At 42.3% G+C, this 23440-nt stretch overlaps 1 protein-coding gene across 4 annotated transcripts in view; it reads right to left on the reverse strand.

The window, feature by feature from the left end:
* TRA2A (transformer 2 alpha homolog) overlaps nt 1-23023 on the reverse strand; it is a 37369-nt gene extending 14346 nt beyond the window's left edge. For 2 of the 4 annotated variants that reach the window (XM_073630101.1, XM_073630099.1), the window contains exons 1-2: nt 22810-23023; nt 3242-3375 (exon numbers count right to left, since the gene is read on the reverse strand). In XM_073630101.1, the coding sequence (XP_073486202.1) occupies nt 3242-3375; nt 22810-22845 (170 nt within the window). In that variant the 5' untranslated portion in view covers nt 22846-23023. The remainder of the gene's footprint in view (nt 1-3241; nt 3376-22809) is intronic. The other 2 variants (XM_073630102.1, XM_073630100.1) reach the window with 2 other exon arrangements.
* Between the last annotated feature and the right edge of the window lie 417 nt (nt 23024-23440).

A 23440-nucleotide genomic window follows, 5' to 3' on the forward strand; every position in this document is an offset into this window, starting at 1 on the left:
CAATTCATATATCATCCACCATGGTGTTCGTGTCTTCTGCAGATATTATGTGCACATCATCAGCTATTTACCTGACTCGTGTATGAGGTGAGCAGGTATGACTCAAACAATTCCTTTCAGCTATGGTCTCATCTCTTCCACGTCCGACCTGCTACGCTGTATCCCACTTCCAAATCAGTAGTCTCCCTGGTGGATCACGAAAAAGATCTCGCATATACTGTCCCCACTGTTTCTCTCCTTCCTCCACACCAGCATTATTGCTCAATATTCCTTATAAGATATGGCTCCACATTCATGCAACAATAAATAAATGGAGGATACATAGTGCTCTCCGTTTGCAACATTAAAATGCCCCAAATAAAATACACTTACAGATCTTAGACTTATAAATCTTTTGAGAAAGCCCAATCAGAGGGCGATACGCGTGTAGAGGGGAGGAGCTGAGCCCATGACATCATGCAGCCAGTGGTGAGCAGGCAGACATGTTTGTGTACAGAGCCGATTTTAATTGAATATCTTGTAAGACCCCTTTCACACCGAGCCGCCTATAGCATCAGGCGGTAAAACGCCGCTATTTTTAGCTGTGTTTTAGAGTCGGATTTACGGTGCATTTTGGCCTCTAGCAGGGCTTTTTTCCCCCATGCTAGTGGCCGAGAAAGTGTTAAAACCGCCTGCAATGCGCCGCTATTGTGGCGCTTTGCCAGCGGTATCCCAGCGCTGCCTCATTGATTTCAATGGGGAGCAGCGGTGGAGGAGCGGAAAACACACCGCTCGAAAGAGGCTGCTGACAGGACTTTTCCTGACGTCCTGCCAGCGCAGTGCTCGTGTTGTCTCCACTGGAGACAATGCTGCAGCTGTTTGAGGGCGGATTGAAGGCGCTATTTTTAACGCTATAGCGCCTGCAAAACGCCCTCGGTGTGACAGGGGTCTAAGTGTATTTTAATAAATGTTGCCAACGGGGAGAACCATGTATCCTCCATTTATTGTTACATGAATGTGGAGCCATATCCTATAAGGAATAACAAGCAATAACGCTGGTGTGGAGGAAGGAGAGAAACAGTGGGGCAATATATGAGAGATCTTTTTCGCAATCCACCAGTGAGGCTACTGATTTGGAAGTGGATACAGAGCAGGTCGGATGTGGAAGAAACGAGACCATAGTTGAAAGAAAGGAATTGTTTCAGTGTCTACCCGACTCCTGTATGAGGTGAACAGGTATAACGGCTGGTGATAGTGTGCACATATCTACAGAAGACACGATGAACACAGTGGTGGATGATATGCGAATTGAGAAAATCACAATAATTCAACGCAAAAAAAGTTTTCATATATATGAACTTTAATATTGATTTTTAACACATTTTGATATCACTGGATATATATTTTTCACATGAGAGATTAATAGCGTTGCACTTATATTTTATACGTTGTATGGTGAGGTGAAATCCCTGGAAGTGTACAGCAGCTGAGGAATTTTTTTTTACACGGTATTCCAGCCCCTGCTTTGCAGGAACTCAGAATGGCGATCTGATCTTTACATAGAGAGATCACCGTTTGTGTTCTTTACCGACGAGTGGACGGTGCCAGAGGACATGGGAGTGCCTGGCAGACAGGGTCCTGCTGTGACTATTCACAGAAGCAGCATGCCCCCTGCAGGCAAAAATGCCAAATCACAACACAATCCAGCGTACAGCTGTCACCCTGAAGAGCTGCACGATCAATCAATAAATAATCGAGATCGCAATTCTACCCCCCTCGTGATCTTAACACAGCATTTTCAGCATTACAGCTTTACAGCATAAAAAAAAAAAAAAAAAAAAAAAAAAAAAAAAAAAAGCAGCCTGCCAAGTTTAGAACATGGCTCAGACAAAATAAAAAAACATTGTAACATCTCCTTTTAGATCAAAAGGGATGAACTTCGGTCTGTAAATGAGGTCAGTTTAACCACTTAAAGACTAAACCTTTTTCTGACACTTGTTGCTCACAATTTTTTTGCTAGAAAATTACATAGAACCCCCAAGAATTGTATATATTTTTTGAGCAGACCCTAGAGAATAAAATTCAGATTTTTGCAATATTTTATGTGATGCGGTATTTGTGCAGTGGTTTTTTAAAAATGCAGTATTTTCAGAAAAATACAATTTAGTTTAATTTTTTAATTCTATAAACAGTAAAGTTAGCCCAATATTTTTTGTATAATGTGAAAGATATTACACTGCGATAATAGTGATCTTTATTCTAAGCAAAAAAAAAAAAAAGTGATTCTCAGTTTTTAACACTGACGTCAACCGTGGAGGTGGTGTGTTAAAACAGGTAGAAATCAGCTTTTAATTTTTATAAAGCACAGGCACTAAGATACAGGTTTTTATCTAACAGGAGGGGATGATATAAAAAGATTAGATAGTTTTGTAGGAGCGGGTAGAGAAACAGAGTGGTGCTAGTGGGAGCCAACAGGCAGGGGGGGGGGGGGGAAGAGGGAGACAGGGAAGAGCTGTAGCGGATGACTGAGACAGGTACACTGACCACAGTGTCAGGGGCTCAGCAGCCATGATATACCAGGGTCAGTTTACAGAGGGGAGGGTATAGCCAGGCAGGATCAGTCAAGTATTTCGAGTGTTACAGGGGACCAAATGACAGCACAAGCACTGTACTGTATAACATGCTTTAAAGGGAACAGGATTTATTTTTTTAGGTTAACACTAAATGATTAGAACGCTCCAAAGCGATTAATATAGGGACTGGTGTAAAGAAACTAAGTTCAGCACCATAACCTTAAAAACCTCATGTTGCCTTTGCTGCACAGAACACACATTTGACAGCAAATGGTTATAAAAAAAAAAAAAAAAAAAAAAAAAAAAAGAGCTCAGTCTAATAACCTTGCGCTTTTTTTTGCCCACTCATCATCCAGACAAGTGAAGGACACTCTCCAGGAAGTGGGCATATCATTGTCAAAGTCTACGATCAAGAAAAGACTTCACGAGAGCAAATACAGAGGGTTCACCACAAGGTGCAAACTATTAATAAGCCCGAAGAATAGCAAAGCCTAAATTAGATTTGGCAAAAAGTGTGGAGAAGGCTTGGAACAGCTCATGATCCAAAGCACACAACATCGTGTTCTATAAAGTATTGGGCAGCTGTTAGGCCACACATCACTTTGAAATAAGTGTTGCTTCTGGCAACTGGCTTGCTCATAGTCTATGACAGGAATAAAATGTATTTATAAAAAACAAAAGCCACTCACCGAGATTTTGACCTTGATCGGGAACGAGACTCAGATCGTTTTGAAGCCTTTGATCCACTGCGAGAACGGGACCGACTTTCGGTTTTTGCACGGGCAGCACTTTCAGTAGGTGACTTGGTTCGAGAGCGGGATGCCTAACAGAACAAAGAAAGCTTTAAAAAATCTGAAAGTCCTAAGGAATGCCTACCTTGGTATAGCGAACACAAAACGATGTATAAACCTGGAAAACAAGTGGTTAGGTACACAAATAACCCTCCAAAATTCTGCTTTTTAATCCACTCTTTCTGCTAACGGCACCCTATTTTGTACCAGATGACCAAATTTTTTGGTTAACTAAAATCATGCAAATGCATTAATTTGATCATACAGACACTGGAACATAAACCATACATTTACTTAACCTAGGACCCATTCATTCTTCCAGATTCTTTTAATTCTACGCCACTCTTGCTTTAAACTTTTCTTCATTCTTCATTTTTTTTCTCAACTTCGTGTATTCTTCCCCAATACAACCAATTCATTAAAGCCTTAACATGTTCAGCTTCTATCTGAACAATCTTCTGTTCAAATTTTCCCCCAAATGTATTTTTCTGATCTTTACAACTTTTCATTAGCCTTCTTTTATCTTGCCTTCTCTTCAACATTCTTGGAATAAACTCTTCCATCTCTTCACGAATATTAACCTTAATGGAAAAAGAACATTTAGTATATTTAAGCATATAGTGACTAAATACTCTTCTGTGGCACTGAAATTACAAAAAGCCAGCAGGTAGAGTATAGACAAGTCTGGTATTTTTTGCCGGGGCGAAACCAAGTCTCTGTAAAAAAGTCACAACTCCCTCAAAACACATCGACTACTTAAGTTATACTACCCTACCATCCTTAAAAATTACAGTCTCTAAAACCACAGTACAATTTCTCGAAACTCCCTAGGGTCGGTCGTTAAAATGCTAGCTTCCTCTAAATCTTACACTTAGCATTAGGCTATAAAATAAAAAAAAAAAAAAAAAAAAAAAAAAGAAGGTAGGAGGCTATTTGTCCGCTTGAAGTGCACATGCTCCTATGTACCATTTACCAAATCTGCCTCAACTCAAAAGCTGGCAGGCCTTCATACACGTGCGGAGATATTTAATGTCTCTGGAGAAACCCAGGGTACCCAAATACATAAATCTCACAAAAGACTGCCCATCATCCCAAAGGGCCAGCCATGGGTTTTCAGCAAATGTTAAGATTTGCATATTAGAGCAACCTGAAGTTCCAAGCTTGTGACAGTCCGCAATGGTACATGCAAGAGTGTCTTGCCTTGAAAAAGGATCAGTTTAGTTGAATGTACATACATAGTGGCAATTGTACTTTAGGAAAAAAAAAAAAAAAGGATGGTTTAGTTTTTAACCCAACTGGAATTGGACAGAGGCTTGGTAAGGAAAGCAGGGCTCAGTTTTTTTTTTCCTTACTAAAACACCCAACAACCTGAGAGACTCCATCCGCACAAGCGAAGTGGAGCGAGAATTCCCCATCCTGCTGGGACAACAGATTGACAACGACTCCCACTGCTGTCAAAACGCAATGACCAGCAGATGTAGCCAATCAGCAAAACTTTTTCCGTATGCATTTAACAGAAGTTGATCCAACAATCGACTTGTCTATACCTAGCTATAAATAAAGGGAAGGAGGGGGTACAGAACTGGTAGCCTGGAACTAGTGAAGCTAGTAAAAAAAAAAAGGGGGGGGGGGGGGGGGGGGTTTACACTAGACTAATGTCAAGTAGGCATTTTGAGAAAAATGCCCTCTACCAATATAGTGCTGTAAGTGCTGCTATTAACCCCTTCCCACCCGGCCTATAGTACAAAGATGACCGGAGCACATAACGTCCTCCCAGAACGCACCTCACAGGGCCACGCAGTGGTGTGATTGGTCACCGGAGACAGGGAATGACTGATCACTGTACCGACCCACTGCCATCCAACACCATGTTATTGCTGAGACCAATCACATGGCAATTGTAAGCAAAGGATGCTTCACTTCATGTCATCCATTGTATACAAATTGTGTTACTAGCTGTGATTGTACCATGTAATCATTGATGAGACTGGGCCAATTACAGCCCATCCGTACCATGCGATTAGCTTTGGACAAAAAAAAACAAAAAAAAAACTGAATGAACCAGTTTCATTCAGTAAAAATAGTATTAACCACTTAAGGACCGGAAGGATTTACCCCTTAATGACAGGCCATTTTTTGTAATACGGCACCGCAACTGACAATTGTGCAGTCGTGCCCAAAGAAAGCTTATGTGTCACCCCACCACCACCACCACCAATAGAGCTTTTTGGTGGTATTTGATCACTTTTTTTTTTAATAAATAGCGCAAAAAATAAAGTTAAAAACTGCAATAAGCGTATATTGATTGGTTTGCACAAAAGTTATTGCGTCTAAAAACTATGGGATAGATTTATGGACCTTTTACTGGTAATGTCTGCAATTTTTAGCAGAACAGCAACCCTACAGCAGACAATTTTGACCCCAAATTTCTTTTTTTGGGGACCAGCGACATTACATTGATCAGTGCTATAAAAATGCACTGGTCAATGTATAAATGACACTGGCAGGGAAGGGGTTAACACTAGGGGGCGATCAAGGTGTTGACAGATCGCTGTTCCTGATCACTGGGAACACAAGATCTGACATGCCCCCTGCCAGAACAGGGATCTGCCTGACAAAAGGCAGATCCCTGTTCTGCCTCTGAACACAACGATCACATGATCAATCCACCAGTAAGTGCAATGGCCGCTCACCTCAATGAAGAGGAAAACAGTCAGTAGATCAGCCACTGATCAACATACGATCCAATCTCCATTAATCCATCAAGTGATCGATCCGATCGCACACAGAAGGTAATAAAAATTCCTTATGGTCGTGTGGTACCAAAAGTATATTTATTGATATGAATTTTGTTTTTTTTTATAGGTTCTAATGTTGTAAAGTACAGCGTAAACTGTCGGCACTAAATGAATCCTGAATAATAATAAAGTTCTAAAAAAGCAACAAATGAATCCAGTAATAAAAATAAAGGCAAAGTAACCACATGAACCATATATTGATAATGGCATAATAAAAAAAAAAAAAAAAAAACTAATGCAAGCTCTCTCATAAAAACTGAGTGTAAGTGGCAAATAACTCACATGATAGCGTTCGAAGACAAATATAATAAAAATATTAAAATCAAGAGAACCTAACTATTAGATTTAATAAAATAATCTAAGAAGGACAATAAATCGTAAATAAAGCAGTTGAGATCAAGTTTGATATTAAGGCCAAAAGGCGCAAGAGTCTGCATTTCATAAATCCGACGAGATTCAGCCTTACTATAATTTTATTACTCCCTCTCCAATAGGGTTTGTATTTTTCAATACCCCAGAAGAGAAGGGAGGAGGGATCTTTCTGATGATATTCAGCAGAATGCTTGGAAATGCTGTGTTTTGGGTAGCCCTTTTGTATATTATGTATGTGCCCTCAAACATTTCCATAAGGGTCTTGGTTCTTCCTACATAATGTAACCTGGCATGGGTATTCCAGAACATACCGCTTCTGTCTTACACGATATGAATTCTGATGTTACACTTTTTCCCAGTAACAGTGGATTCAAATTCTTCTTTCTTCCTCTTAAGCTTGGTATGTCGACATGCAAAATAATTTACACAGATTACCTTTACCCTCAAAAAAACATACATACATGTCCGCTTGGAGGGCTGACCTATCACATTTTTTGCTACAAGATCTAAGGATTTGTGCTCTTCTATACATAAACTTAGGGTTCTTCGGTATTAATTGTGATAGGAATCCATCAGTTGTTAAAATTCTCCAGTGTTTTCCAATGATACTTTCCAATTGTTTATGTTAATTAGTGTCAAAATTAAGCAGAGTTTCTTGGCAAAACATTTTTCCTCCCCATTTTGCATCAATATCTCTCTTTCAATATTACCAACTTCGCTAATTTTTTTTTTTTTTTTTTTTTTTTTTATGAAAACCCTCATAACCTCTATAAATCTTGTTCCTAGTATTTTTGCCTGTCCATAATCTCTGTACAGTTTCTCCTTAATCTTAATTGCCTTTTGGGTACATTGAGGCATGGTTTATGGTGGCCATTATTCATGGAAAGAGAAAACTGTTTCTATCCACAGGTTTAAAATTGTAAAGCTTTGTTTTTAAAAACATACTTGCCTCCATTGTGCAGCTTGCTTTGCACAGAGTGGCCTCAAGGACTGGGGTCCCCGGTTGCTCCTCCCCACATCAGATAACCCCCTAGGAGAAGCGGTCAGCGGTCTCGAGGGGGGGGGGGTAACCTTGTGGGCATTCTCCCAAATCCAGCATTTGCAAATGTCGGACTCAGCCCTGCCCCCCGCGTCATCGGATTTGATTGACAGCAGCGGGAGCCAATGGCTGCACTGCTATCAATCTATCCAATCAAGTGCCGAGAACCCCTGGGCAGAGGGACAGCACGTCCTCGTCATTGCGAATTCATAGGATGCATTAAAGGGGAGTTCCACTCAAAAGTGGAACTTCCGCTTATCTGATTCTCTCCCCCCCCCCCAGTGCCACAATTGGCACCTTTCAGGGGGGAGGGGGGTGCAGATACCTGTATAAGACAGGTATCTGCACCCACTTCCGGGAATAGACTCCCACGGGAGTCACACCCCCTTCCGCACCCCCCTGCTGTCTTCTGGTCCCAGGAGATAGCGGGGACCACTTAGAACACGCAGCGCAACTCACGCAGTAGGGAACCGGGAAGTGAAGCTGCAACGCTTCACTTCCTTATTCCCTCACAGAGAATGGCGGCGGAAGCAGCTAAGAGCCAAGCTATTGCTCGGCTTCAAATATTGCTGGACTCATGGACAGGTGAGTTTCCATTTATTAAAAAAGTCAGCAGCTGGCTTTTAATAATTTTTCTTCAGGTGGACTCCCTTTTTAAAGGTGAAAAACACCAGGGTTTTAAAGTGTGTTTTGGTCTTTACATTTCCCTGTTCCTGACAAATTTCCAAGTCTAAGAAGTGGATTTCATCTATCTCCCATGACAAAGTTAATATTCTTTCCATTATTGATACTGACAAATCCAGTATGCTTTCTTTAGTCCCGGTCCATACGATAATATCAATATATCTTTTGGACACAATCAATTGTTCTGGTCCATTAGCATAAATAGCATCTTCCTCCCATTGAGCGATATACAAGTTCGCCACACAGCGCATATTTGGCCCCATTGCTATATCTTGTATTTGTTCATAGTATGTATGACCATACCAAAAATAAATTGTGTCCCAAACTATATTCCAGGCACTTCAAAATGGAACCCCCTTTGTGGACATTTTAATTCGCTCATTTCTTTCAGGGCCACCTGGTAGCCTGCAAGGCTTTATGGTGATTGAGAATTGTGTACAACAAAGCCACATCAATTTGTTGCAAGATAAACTTGTACAGAATCCAGTTCAATATAATTGAAGAGGTTTAGTATCTTAGCTAAGATTTTGTTTTCTGACCCACTGGTTGCAAAAAAGTCTAAATACTCTCCCAATCTCGCTACAACAGAGCAGATACTGTTTAGAATGAGTCTTCTGGGGGGGGTTTAATTTAGCTTTATGAATCTTCGGCAATATATATTACCGGAATCCGACAGGTATTGGGTAAAAATTTAGTTTTTTAACCCCTTTCCGACTGGCGCACGCCGATGTACGTCGGCAGAATGGCACGTCCATTTGAATTTCCCGCCATGCCATTGCGTGCGCGCCAGCCAGGAGCTCCGTGAGTCAGGTCGCAGGTCCCGCAGACTCGATCGCCGCACGGAGAGGACGAATGGGGAGATGTTGATGTAAACAGCTCCCTGTAATCGGGATCAGTGATCAATGTAATGACACTGCTAGCCCATCCCCCTACAGTTTGTAATCACTCCCCTAGGACATACTTAACCCCTCCCCGCCCCCTAGTGGTTAACCCCTTCACTGCCAGTGTCATTTACGCAGGAATCAGTGCATTTTTATAGAACTGATTGCTGTATGACAATGGTCCCAAAAATGTCCGCCATAATGTTGCAGTCAAAAAAAAAAAAATAATTTATAAAAATGCCATAAAACTATCCCCCATTTGGTAAATGCTATAACTTTTGCACAAACCAAACGCTTATTGCGATTTTTTTTTTTACCAAAAATATGTAGAATACGATCGGCCTAAACTGAGGAAAAGAGAAATTTTTTTTATATATTTTTAGGGGATATCTATTATAAAATGTAAAAAATGCTTTTCCAAAATTGCTGCTCTTATTTTGTTTATAGCGGGGGGGGTGGAAAATCGCAGAGGCGATCAAATAGTAAGTAAAATGTGGGATTACTCAACAATTTAAGATGTCGGAATCCCATTCGTATAAGCTTCTTTGGAAAGCGTCACGATGGCTCCTCCTTTGTCCGCAGGTCAGATCACAATATTCTTCCTTTGTTCAAGTTGTTGTATACCTTCTGATTTCCTTAGGATCCAACGATTTAACCTGTAATTTTTTTCAAATCTTGTGTCACCATTTAAAAACTTCCATACGTCCTTCATTCATCTGTAGTGGATTGAATAGATTTATTTCTCAATGTGGTATGCATGTTATCACTCTCTGAAAACCTAGTGATTGAGGGTTCTCCCAGTCTAGTTAGTAGATATTTTTTGATATTCAGTCTGTAAACATTTGTATGTCGACATATGCATAAAGTTTAGTCAAGTTTTTAGGAGCACATTTGAGACTCTTATCTAAAGCTTTAATTTCTTGTATGGTCAAGCTAACTCCACTGATGTTAAGGATCCCCATCCCCTTCTACTCTAGTTTTCTTTTGCTTTTTGAACCCTGCTCAACATCCTCTCATCTTTCTGGCCCTTTTTCTCCATCTCGGTCCTGGTGAAGTGATCTCTTTCTTTCATTTTCTCCACCTGATCTTCCTGGGGGTCAGTGTTGTCTGTACTCTAAAAAAAAAAAAAAAAACAATGCAAAGCATGTTTATAATGTCTCTCTCCTTGCTGATGTCTAGGCGTTCCATCATAATCCTCATATCTATTAGATTATGGGGTAGGTTCTCTTCTCTCATGATGGTAATTCCCATATGGAGTATACGGGGAGCAGAACTCCTACTGTAATCATAATCATGAACTGGACCTCTCTTGATTAGAATGATGGTAATCATTGACAAGGTGGGGTTCTTCTCTCTTGCTGGTAATATTGTGGCTGTTGATAAAAAACCCTATAGGGTTGTTTCCTCCGATTCCAGTTATTTTTCCAATGTGGCTTTATGTCATCATCAATATATGGTTCGTGTGGTTACTTTGTTATTTATTGATTAATTTGTTGCTTTTTAGAACCAATGAATTATTCCGTTGAATACTTATTGCTGTGTGTTGATTTTTAATGTGGTATCAATATCGTTCTACCACGTTTTATTATTGCCTTATTTATATCTTGGAAGTACACAAATATCCGATACATGGGAGTGTTTAAGTTGCTGGGCGTCGTCCTTCATATGCAGCATAGTGTTAGCGCATCAGTATGCAATTTCTATGGCAAGCACTAGCATATATATCCTGGCGACAGTCACCCAGTCCTTGATAAAGTCACATGTCAGTGACGCAACGCATCGGGAGGAGCTGGGTGATGTCACTTCCGGTCACAGCTGAGACCGGAAGTCTGATTGCTTCAGAGTTCTGTTTTTTTGGTGACCCCTTGGTCTTTTCTTATGCTGGATATCCTTATTTTAACTGCAAATACTACATTTAATCAATAAATATACTTTTCATATTACACCATGAGGCGTTTATGACCTTCTATGCGTGCTGGCGGATCGATCACCTGATGGAGTAATGGAGATTGGATCACATGTTGATCAGTGGCTGATCTACTGCCTGATGTTCTCTTAATTGAGGTGAGCAGCCAATGCACTTACTAGATCACCAGGATATTTTGGAATGCATGAATTAAAGCGGAGTTACACTTGTTTTTGTTTATTAAAAAAAGTCAGATACAAAAAGTGTAGCTGCTGACTTTTAATACACTCACCTGTCCCGCGGTGCAGTGATGCGGCTGCCCAGAGCCTCACTCCTCTCCACCGTCATTGCAACTGTGGGCAACCGGCCGTGACAGCTTCACAGCCGGGCGTGCTCTGCTATTGGCCAGGCAATCTTCAAGGACCTGTGCCGTGACCTGGAAGATGGCAGGGAGGGAGGGGCCGCCTAGAGGGATAGGAGTAGCCCCCTAGGCGGCCAAGAAGTCCTTATAAAAATAAGGTAATTCCCCCCCTCCCCCAAAATTAATAAATTTACATTTGGCATGTAAAGGGGGCAAGGAGTGCTTAAAGTGGAAGATCCAATTTTGGGTGGAACTCTGCTTTAATACAACATCACTGTATTTGGCTCTCTTTCTACACTGTTATTTTTATTGTGTGCATTTAAGAACACTATTTTTGCACTAGAAAAGTATTCCCACGCTACTATGGAGACTAATATAAAAATTCCTATGGTGCAGCAGACACCACCCACTGTAGGTATGAAAAAAAAAAAAAAAAAAAAAAAAAAATTTATAGCTGGTGTTGCGCTCCAACAAAAATAAAGTCCTAAAATATAGTGACAATATGTATCAATTCAAGTAGTACACGTACTGATATATTTAAATGCATTGAACCGCAAGGAATAATAATGAGCAGTAAAGTGCAAATAGCAAATAGTGACTATAGCATATAAATGCTAAAAAGTTCAAAGCATAAATAAAAAAGTGCAATAGATGGAAATAAGGTGACTAGTGAATGAATACTAAAAAAGTCCACAATGCATGAATCACAATCTGGAAGTGATGTTTATCTTCCAACCATAAGAAGGTGCAAAGTGCAAACCAAAGGTGCTAGCCGACATCAACAAGTGGCACTGTGACTTAAGTGCTGTGAATCTTCAGTGCAAATGACACTTGTAGGTGTACAAACTTCTTACCTTACTGCTGTAAGGTAAGCAGCATTCAGAAAAAAAAACAGAGGGGGTGGGTGGTCACTCAAATGGGAAGAGGGGGGTCTCCTATCCATTCCTCCTGAGGGGTTCCAGTGTATGCAAAGCCAAGAAGGGCAATTCTAATGGGCCCACTAATGGTGCGAAATACGAACGAAAATTCTTAGATAAGATTTTCTAAAGAAAATTCTGTCGAAATTCAACCCATGTATGGCCTGCCTAACCCTGGCTGCTGTTTTGCAACCAAACTGTAGGCTGCACTATACAACTTTGGATTTCCTTGATTGTACATTCCATGCACCTAAACATTCCAAAACACTGGATTCTGCACCAATTCCTTATACGATGAAGATTAATTTTATAAAAGACAAAAACATAATACAATAAACACAGTGCTCAAACTGACTGTAACCATGTCAATTGGCCCTCAAAATTGAAAATCTGTGCTCTCTCTACAGTAGAACTATATAGGGAACAGCCAGGTCCAAATCATGCCCTCTCCCTTAAGGGCACAACAAATCAAGAGAGGGTAACAGCATGCATTCATTTATGGGGATCACCATCGGTTTAACACAGATTCCCTTTACCGATAAGATACACAATGACCAAAATTATGTTGATACCCTTCTAGATGTTGGAGTCCAGGTGTGTGCTGTGAACAATGGATCATACAAAGACAACTTAGACAATTCTAATCTTTTAACCATAGTTGAGAAGGCCCTTGTCTCATCCGTCATATATTCCCTGTGCACAAAGTCAAGCCACAGTTTGACAAATGTGTGAAGGAAGCAGAGTGGCATGCAAAATGCCCGAACAACCCATCTGGACAAGCTTGGGATTCATTTTGAGCACCGGTGGTCAGTATCCGACTTAACCAACCTTGGCTGAATGGCCCACCTTCCACAAAAAAAAAAAAAAAAACCAAAGGGAAGGAGTACAGGTTAAGTCAGGGGGTCAACCACTGCATGACGCCCATGGTTTGGGAACGGAAAGTCATACAGTGGTTCTCAACCCTTTTGGTGCCATGACCCCTTGATAAAATTTCCCACGTTGTGGGGACCCCTAACAGTAAGATTATTTTCGTAGTGTGGTTTGTCAGCACCCAAGGCAAGACAAGTAAATTGCACCCCTAACACATGGACATTTAGCGCTCCCCCAGTCCCTTCCACTCGTACAATATAAAAACCCCTTATGGTATATTTTAGGATTTACCACTCTTTGTTCTCCTTTCTTTCCCTTCATCTCTCCCTATCCTAATTTTTTTTGCCATCCCTCTCTAGCCGTCTTTGTTCTCTTATTCTATATCTCCCTTTTCCTCCCACTCTTTCCTCTCCCTTCTATGTATTATCCATTTTTATTCGTTCTTACTCCTTTGGGGGGGGGGGGGGGGGGGGTGTCACCTATACTGAAATCAGGAGATAGGGTCTCCTCCAGCCCCTTTCATTTACTAGTCATTTGACCTCTAGTTTCTGCCCCCCCATATGTCATGAACTGAATGGGCGGCTAAAAAGGCAGGTTGAGAACCACTGCCCTACATGCTCATATTAGGTGCAATTTAAGATGTCCATAAACTTTTGGCCATATATAGTGTAGCTGCCAAGAGACTCCTGTAACACTTGAAGTTCTTGGGGGATATAAAACTGACATTCCAAAAGGCCTCTTTCCTAAGCTTATCTATTTTTGTTCATTTAAATTCCAGTATGCATAAATGTTTAAAGTTCTGAAAAGCTGGGCTCACTCAGTAGTAAGATATTTAAAACAAGGACAGCTGGCACTAACTGAGCCCAAACTTTGCAAAACAGTTGGCAGCCATATACAAGTAAGCCGGCAGTCCAGAAGAACTGCAGCAGTACAAATGCCTGAAGCAGAACCAAATCAAACTTGGCGAGTAGTCAAAACTCAATATTTCTATATTCTAAGTTATACAGAAATTCATAAATGCCAAAAAGGCAAAACTATTGCTATGCACATAGTTGAGTTAAAAGATGGAAATGCACAAATTTAAACTCTACAACACCTTAATAAGGGAGCATGAAGGAGATGTGCATTGAAATAGTTGGTAGTAAACAATCTCAAGTCAAGCAAGACATTTTTTAAATCAAACACTAAACTTTATCTACATGACAATTAGAGGTCACGATATATAGGCCAGCCGATATCGCATCAGCCGATTGTGCTGGGACTTGCAAATGACTTCTGTAATAGAAGTCAATGCAAGTTTCCTGGAGTTATCTGTGGAGAGGATTCTCTCCTCCCTGGGCAGCCTGCCAAGTCTGATAAGAAGATACATTGTATCTTTTCAAGTTCTTTTATCAATGAGCTGAACTCTGTGTGTAGAAGTTCTCAGTTTAACCATTTAAAGACTCAATCTTTTCTGATACTTGTTGCTTACAAGTAAAAATCCTGTATTTTCTGCTAGAAAATCACTTAGAACCCCCAAACATTATATATATTTTTTTTAGCAGAGACCCTAGGGAATAAAATAGCGGTTGTTGCAATATTTTATGTCACACGGTATTTGCGCAGCGGTCTTTCAAACACTTTTAAAAAAAACAAAAAAAAAAAAAAACAAAAAAAAAAACACAAATAAGCAGTAAAGTAAGCCCATTTTTTTTTCGTCCAAAAGTTTTGATTACCTGTTTTTGTGTATTTAATATTTAAGATAGTTATTTTTTTTTAATCTAAATTACAAGTGAACTGATTGGAGGTTTGTTTTGTTTAATAAATGTTTAAATGTAAAAAATTTTCTGTATCACTTATTACTTAGAGCCGGTTCACACGGGGGCGACTTGTCAGGCGACCTAGCCACCTGACAAGTCGCCTCCTGTTCTGTACAATGGAACCGTTCTAATCGGAGCGACGCAAGTCGCTCCGACTTAGAAGAAAGGTTCCTGTACTACTTTGGGGGCGACTTGCATAGACTTCTATACAGAAGTCGTCTTGCAAGTCGCCGCGGCAGTCGTGTGCAGGTCGCCTCGGTGAGGCGACCTGCAAGTCGTGCCGCTTCTAATGTGAACCGGCGCTTAAGGTTGCCTTCACACTGGAGCAGGCATGCGTTGACGGTAAAACGCTGTTGGTTTTAGCAGCGCTTTACCGTCATTTTAGCGGCGCTATTCGGCTGCTAGCGGGGCGCTTATAACCCAGCTAGCGGCCGAGGAAAGGGTTAAATGCGCCCATGAAGCGCTGCTGCCGAAACGCTTTGCAGGCGCTTTGACAGCGGTGCGCATTCATTTCATTGGGCAGGAGTGGTGGTATACACCGCTCCAAAGATGCTGCTTGCAGGACTTTTTTTTTTTTTTTTTAACATCCTGCCATCGCATCGCCTCAGTGTGAAAGCATTAGGGCTTTCACACTGAGACTGCAGGGGAGCCGTTTTACAGGCACTTTACAGGCGCTATTTTTAGCCCAAAAGCACCTGAAAAACGCCCCAGTGTGAAAGGGGTCTAACTGTTAGATTTTATGAGATGAAGGAAAAAAAAAAAAAAAAATCGGCATCATATATCGGCCACCGCGATTTCTAAATATCGGCATCGGCCAGAGAAAAACCCATATCGGTCGACCTCTAATGACAATAGGCATCTGGTTTACCTGAACACAGGATTAAGTATGCCAGTGGCATGTGCCAACCTCTGTTGCGGTCATACCAAAGGCATGATACGTGGGGGCATGTTAACATACAACTTCAACAGGTACCCCAGCTCCCACTTCTGGGCAAGATCACCATGGCGATTTGAGTATTTCCAGCCCTCCCTTTCCACCCGCTGCTGCCTTCTGGACACAGGAAGGTTTCACTGCTGGTTTCCCTTAGTAAAGATGGCAGCACCTGCACCTGAAGCAGACTGAAAAATCAGCTTGGGGTGCCGACACTGCTGGATCCCGACAGGCAAGTGCCCTTAAGAGAAAAAAAAAAAAAAAAAAAAAAAAAAGTCGGCAGCTACAGTATGTGTAGCTGCTGACATAATTTTGTCCAGACTAAAGACCTCTTTAAAAAAACCTCAAGTATGGCCAAAGCTTTTTTGGTCACACTTGTCGGTCACAGGAGTGCACTTTTGCTCTTCTGTGACTCAGATCAGCTGACTATAGCCAGCTGTGCCTGCTCCTCTCCTGCTGGACCCTCAAGTGAGTGCTGCAGGAAGGGAGACCAACAGTTGTTCTAAGTGAACAAAGAGCTGAGCTAACAGCAAACATGTGATTGATTAGTTCTCAGTCTTAGAGCAAACGTCAGACAGCTGCAACATTGCACCAATCATGCAGCATAGAGTCGAGTACAATTTTTTTGTTTTAAACCCAAACTTCTTTCTTGCAGCAAGCACAAAACCATGTGAAAGAAAAACCAAACCAGCCAGGCCACAGAATTTTAACCTTCAACGTCTTTAGCAAGCACCATAAATAGAGTTTTCAGGGGCCACAGGGATCCAACGCATGAACACAAATTCCGAATTCTAAAGTCAGCCAGCATAAAACTTAACATATTTGGGGCAAAGCAACAGTGGGAAAGCTTCAGGCTGGCATTAAATTCTAATCCAATGCAGTTTTTATAAAGAGCTCACATACTTGCAGTTAAAGCGGAGTTCCACCCTAAAGTGGAACTTCCGCTCATCGGATTCCTCCCCCCTCCAGTGTCACAATTGGCACCTTTCAGGGGGGAGGGGGGTGCAGATACCTGTATAATACAGGTATCTGCACCCACTTCCCGGTATAGCTAGCCGCAGCCTCCCCACCCACCCCCGTTGTGTTGTGGGAAATACACAGTTCCCACAACGGGGACCAGTGTAGACGCGCAGCGCGACTCGCGCATGCGCAGTAGGGAACCGGGCAGTGAAGCCGCAATGCTTCACTTCCCGATTTCCTCAGTGAGAATGGCAGCGGCAGCACCCAAGGATCGAGGGATGGTTCGGCCCCGGGTGCCGACATCGCTGGACCCCGGGGACAGGTAAGTGTCCTTATTTTAAAAGTCAGCAGCTGCAGTATTTGCAGCTGCTGACATCTAAAAAAAAAAATTTTTAGCGAAACTCCGCTTTAAGTTCACTTAACGCCACTACTATTGTTCTTTAAAAAATAAATAAAACAAGTGCATATCCCATTGTCGAAGTTTGCTAATGCATGTACAGACAAATGTATTGGGGTGCATGGAAGCCAACAGTTGACTTGTCAGATTTACATGCCTCTCCATCTGCTTTAGCAGTCAGAGCACGCATGTATAAAATTCCCTGGGCTGCCTGCGTATCACACAAGTCTGTGGCAGTGAAAGAGGTAATGTAGAGATCATTTTCCTTGTAAAACCAGAATATACACGAGTTACAAGTGCCCATAGTGCAGACCTCAGGCAGCACACCCAAGACAACTTGTTAGCTTATGCAAAAATCTAAATATTCATTTTTTACATTCTGCATTCAGAATCTTCACCTAAAAGTTATGACAAATGAACCAAGTTAGGCATAGTCATTACAAGGTAATCATTGTAACCCCCACATGTACAACAGCATTTATACTTGCCTTTCTATTGGCTTTTAACATTGCTGCTTTGGCTCTTCTTAACCCACTGCAGGCATTCCACACTTCCAGGTGTAATACTCCTCCCACCACATGCTGCATTTCCCCTCACTGACCTGGATGGTGCTACAGACGTACAAGACAGCAGGTACTCAGCACGCCCTATGGATTGAATACTTGCAGCAGCCAGGTGATGAGGTTTGAAGATGCTGTTGCAGGAAAGGCAAGTATAGATCTTTTACAGGCTGGGGATAGATAGTTTATATGTGACTCTGCTGAAAGAATCACCAATCTGTCCGAGAACTCTAGGACTTGGAAGTTGGTCACATAACATTTATCTATCACACCGAGTCTGGAGTGCGGCAACAATAGAACATATAAAAGCCCAGTAATTAGAAGGAATGTAAAACACCTACATGGCTTAATGTTCAAAACCATTATTGTTATGTAGGAGCTGCAAGCTGTCTCAGTAGAAATTCAGGGATTTGATATTGCAGTCATGTAAGAGGAGAGTTCTTTATTTCTGACTCCTTACCTCCAAGTACAGTCTTCAGGCAAACTAGCCATAGAAGCTAAAGGGCAGCTATATACACCTGTTAAAAGTCTGAAGAATTGAACATTTAAAAACCTTAACACTTGCATACACTGGTATTCTAGTAAGAAGAAGGAAAAAAAAAAAAAAAAAAAAAAAAAAAAAAAAAAAAAAAAAAAGCACACCATTGTTAAAAACTCTGAGAAGTGGATTCAAATCAGATTGCGTTATGGAACCTTAACCCCTTCCCGACCTGTCGCCAGTTACACTGTGGCAGGTTGGCTCCCCTGCTCAACCCATCGTAGCTGTACGTCAGCTCTTTAAGACGCTTTAGCAGACGCGTGCCCGCAGCATGTCCCCGAAGCCAATGCATGAGCCCGGCAGGCGCGATGACCGCGAGAGCAAGAACGGAGAGCTGTGTGTATAAACACACAAATCCGGGTTCTCTCAGGGGAATAGAGACAGATTGTGTGTTCATACCAAATATGAACACTGATCGGTCTCCTCCCCTAGTCAGTGCCATCCCCCCAGTTAGAACACACCTAGTGAACACAGTTAACCCCCTTTATCGCCCCCCAGTGCTAACCCCTTCCCTGCCAATGACTTTTACAGTAAAGCCATAATTCTATCCCCCATTTTGTAGACTAAACTGATAAAGAAATGTGGTTTTTCAAACATGTGGGATATTATATCAAAAAGTACAAAATATTGTGTTTTTCCCAAAATTGTCGCTCTTTTCTGTTTATAGCGAAAAAAAAAAAAAAACACAACACAGAGGTGATCAAGAACCACCAAAAGAAAGCTCTATTTGTGGGGAAAAAGGGACATATTTGTTTGGGTACAATGTCGCACGACCGCAAATTGTCAGTTGAAGTGACAGCGCTGTATCGCAAAATAGGCCTGGTCAGGAAGGGGGCAAATCCTTCCAGGGCTGAAGTGCTTAAAGAGGAACGTCACCTGAACCACCAAAAATCAAAAGCAGCATTCCAACCGCTGTGTAATGCCACAATTGAAACATCGATCTGAATTGCTCATATCCTGGCAGCCATACCAAAATAAAAAGCAACAGACTCCTCATTCACATCGAATGTGTGAATCACTCCCATTGAGTGAGGGAGCCTTCCCCACAGAAAGCCCCTGCTGAACCAGCCAAGTTTTGATAGGCAAAAAAAGACCCTCGTCAGATTATTTTCACCATGGGACACCCATTGCAGGTACTTTCCTTCACTTCCTGTCCCATAGCCAAACAGGAAGTGAAGAAATCCCAGCAAATTAAGGGAATTCCTTGGGGATCCCCCGGCCACCAGAACTAGTGTCCCCATTGGTAGAATTACCCTCTATTACTTTTATAGGAACAGCCCAAAATCTGGGATTTTTGTTTACTTTAATTGATAATGGTAAACAGGACAAATAGAGAGGGTGAATCTCCTTAAAAGAGGTTGTAAACCTTTGTTTTTTCACCTTAATGCATCCTATGCATTAAGGTGAAAAAACTGGCAAGTGACCGACCGGCCCCCTAGCCCCCTGTTTTACTTACCTGAGCCCCGGAACTCGACCCGGCTGGGACGCGCTGTCTCTCTGCATGGGGTTCTTGGCTCTTGATTGGATAGATTGAAAACCGCGCAGCCCTCTGCTGTCAATCAAATCCAATGACTTTCTCCTCTCAAGTTGTAAAGCGCTACGTAAACTGTTGGCGCTATATAAATCCTGTATAATAATTAACGCGGGCGCCGGAGCATACATTCGGCGTCTATGGATGCTGGACATAGACGCGCGCCTGCAAGGTAACCCCCTCGGGAAAGCGCTTCTGCTAAGGGGTTATCTGATGAGGGGAGGAACCGTGAGAGTCATCAGGGGAACCCAGAAGATGATCACTTTAAGAAGTATGTAAACCTGAGCCATGAAAAGATTAGCAAAGAGCTGATCTATGCACAGTTCTGCAAGTTGCTTTCTTCATATGTGGGGGGGCCATGTGCGCGCCTTTCCTCCAATCAGCTGTCACAGTGCATGTCCAGACTCCCCTCCCACTGCTGAAAGAGGAAGTAAAAATTCTAACACGATGTGGACTTTCTAAAGAATATAGAAAGCTGAAGACAGTAGATATACATGTACAACTTATGTAGGGAGATTTGTTTCTTCCCTGTGCATCATCTGAGGCTGTTCACTTCACTGGGTATAGGAGAGGGTTTACATCCACTTTAATATGGGCACAGATAGCAATAAAAACCTGACGAGCGTTCTAATCACTCTGCTCTATGCAAAACTACAAAAAAAAAAAAAAGTCCCTTTAGTTATACTTAAAGAGCAGAAAATCTCTCCCCTTATATACTTTTGTCTCTTGGAAGATCCTACACCTGTGGGCATAGCACTCTAGCAAGAATCCATTCTGATTAGGCGTTGCCATAATATAACCAACCCCCCCTCGGATCTCTCTGAACGGCACTGATAATATAGCCTTGGAAGCAGGCGGCTGGAAGGCCCTGGCTACATCAGTGCCAAACAAATACAATAAAAAGGTAAAGTTCACAAAGAAAGCCTTTATTTTGCAAGAGCGTGTAAAGTGATTACAGATCAGCATGCACCTACAAGTTATAGTTTATTGGAGGAAAGGTATGCTTTAGGTTGCCAAGTTCTAAGAATCTAGCTAATAAAGAGAGAGACCCCAGATATTTTCCAGTCTTGCAACTACCCCTCATATGGTGTACACTGATAACCATAGCCCATCACCTGTAGTCTCCTCCTCATTGCCCCAACAACCCCACCAGTCTGGTGTACTTCAACAAAGACGGTCAATTCTCCATGAGCCCACATTCACATTGGGTTAATTTAAGTAGTTTCTGCACTACTATTGGCAACTTTGGGGCGATTTCAATAGACATCTGTGCATGAACCCGCACAGATGTCTGTCAAATTGCCTCTGAAGTCGGACTAAAACGCCGGTTTGAAATTGTGCGAGTTCAGCTGAACCCACACGATGTCAGACCCGCCCTCAGTGTATACCTGGGCTTACAGCCAAATTGAACCCAATATGACCTGATGCGACCTCAGCAGAAAGAACACAGACTGGCAGCCTGAGACTTACCACTCTTTATTGAGCAAATTCCCCGCAGTCCCTAAAGAACCAGGACAAAGCTTCATTGGACAGAAAATGGGCATGCACTAAAGTAGATAACCAACTGATGAAGAGAAGGTTTAAGAAGATCCTAACTACTGATGACTTCCCATGGGTCAAGCAGCCCAGCACTGAGGAAAGTTAGAGCCTTCAAATAGGTTCATAACTATTGTGTGTGGGTGCGTTTGCATGAGCACAGCAGCTTGTTTGAATGGGCTGCTATACTTATGTGGCAAAAAAAAAAAAAAAAGACACCAAACCCTTTTCCCCCAAACGTGCCTGCAAAGTGCTGTGGCACATGAGGTTTCCTATAACAACAAAAAAAATGGGCACTGTTTTGTGATGTGTGGAGGTGCCATTAGGAATGCCGCCCGCCCCCCCCCCAGGTTCCTGCTAAAAAGCAGTGCAATCTTTGTGTAGGTTTAGGGTCCGGTGAGATTATATACTGGTTCCCTGACCCGCACATATAACCCTAGGCTAAAGCTAGCAATACATGGAGCAAAATGTACTAAAATTGACAACTTCTGATCCATGCATGGGCAGGCTGGATAAACAGAAGTCAGTCTTCCAAATGACTTCTTCTTAGTCCATCTACCAAAATGACTTAAAAAAAAAAAAAAAAAAAAAAAGTCCTCCCGATCAGCATCGCTGACTACAGCAAGCAGCTGTGATCAGTGTATTCTGATAGCAGGGAAGTCACCAGCCAAAGTGATTCTTAACCACCTCGAATAAGGATTTTTTTTTTTTTTTTTAAATTAACCCGCTGGTTGAATAAAATGAAAGTGATAAACGCATAGCCTGCCTTAGGCCAGTTACACACAGATGTAATAATCTGATGTCTATGTTCAGATCACACTGACAGAACAATCAGTAAAATGTCTCAATGATTTTACCAGAACACACATAAGGTATGTGAAGCTTTCTTCTTTAACTGCCAGTACAGACTTCTCTATTGTATAGCTCTGTACTCCATGTAGTGCTTACTGATCTGTACACAGTGCCACAGACAACCAGTAATAATCATAACCCTGTGTGTAAGGGGCCCATTCATGAAAAGGTCAGCAGCCATGGGGACTGGATCCACAAACCTCACTGGAGACAGGAAATAAAATCTCCTTCTGGTGATCAGCTCTGACCGAGGGGATCCTCACTGCAACGGGATGGGATCCTCACTGCAACGGGATGGAAGGGGCATTCTCCCCCACAGTTTGTCGCCCCCTCCCGGGGTGAATGTGCCCGCACACACACTATACATACCCCGGGGCCGCTCTCCGCCGTCTGTCTACACAGGAGCCATCTTGTTGCAGACACAAAGCCTCGGCTTCTTCTCGAACATTCTCCCTGCCTCACACCCATCCTGCCTCACACCACACACACACGTTCAGCCCTCGGGGCGGGCAGCTCCCCGGGGATAATACTTACTCTGGTTTCCACCTTTTTCCCTTCTGCGTCGCTCATGGTTGCTGCTTGTGTATGAGACGAGGAGTGTGCCGGTGCTCGGTCTTCTCTCCTCCTCCACGACCTCTCTCCGTCCGTATCCGCCGCTAAGTGACCCGCTTTCTCTTCTGTGTGCCGCTTCACAAAATGGCGCCTGGCTCGTCTTCTGGCGGTTCATAAGGAGGAGGGGTGGGCGTGGTCTTTCCAGTAAGGGGGGCTGGGCGGGGCTCCTGTGTGCTGTGTGTAGATGGGGAGGCGGCCATTGCTGGATTATTCCTCTGTACATGCTTCTTATGGGGATAGCTGAGGGCTTGTCACCCTCACTGAGCTTCATTTGAAGAAAACTGCAAATACTGCAGCTGCTGACTTTAAAAGCAGAACTTTACACATAACAACTTGAGAAAAAATAATGTTTTTTAATAAGAAACCTACATTCCACATTAATAATTGTGCTACCAAATGTTTAATGTGCTGTAATCTGCCTCCAGCATTGCTTTCTTCTTCTTGTTCATTTTGCTGAAGCGCAGAGCCCCGTAGTAAATCATACAGTGGAGCTAAACCCATCCGTTTGTTTCAAAAAAACAGTTACATTCCTGGAATGCCAGGATTACTTAGG

This window comes from Aquarana catesbeiana, linkage group LG05 (assembly GCF_042186555.1).
Source record: "Aquarana catesbeiana isolate 2022-GZ linkage group LG05, ASM4218655v1, whole genome shotgun sequence".
NCBI lineage: Eukaryota > Metazoa > Chordata > Amphibia > Anura > Ranidae > Aquarana > Aquarana catesbeiana.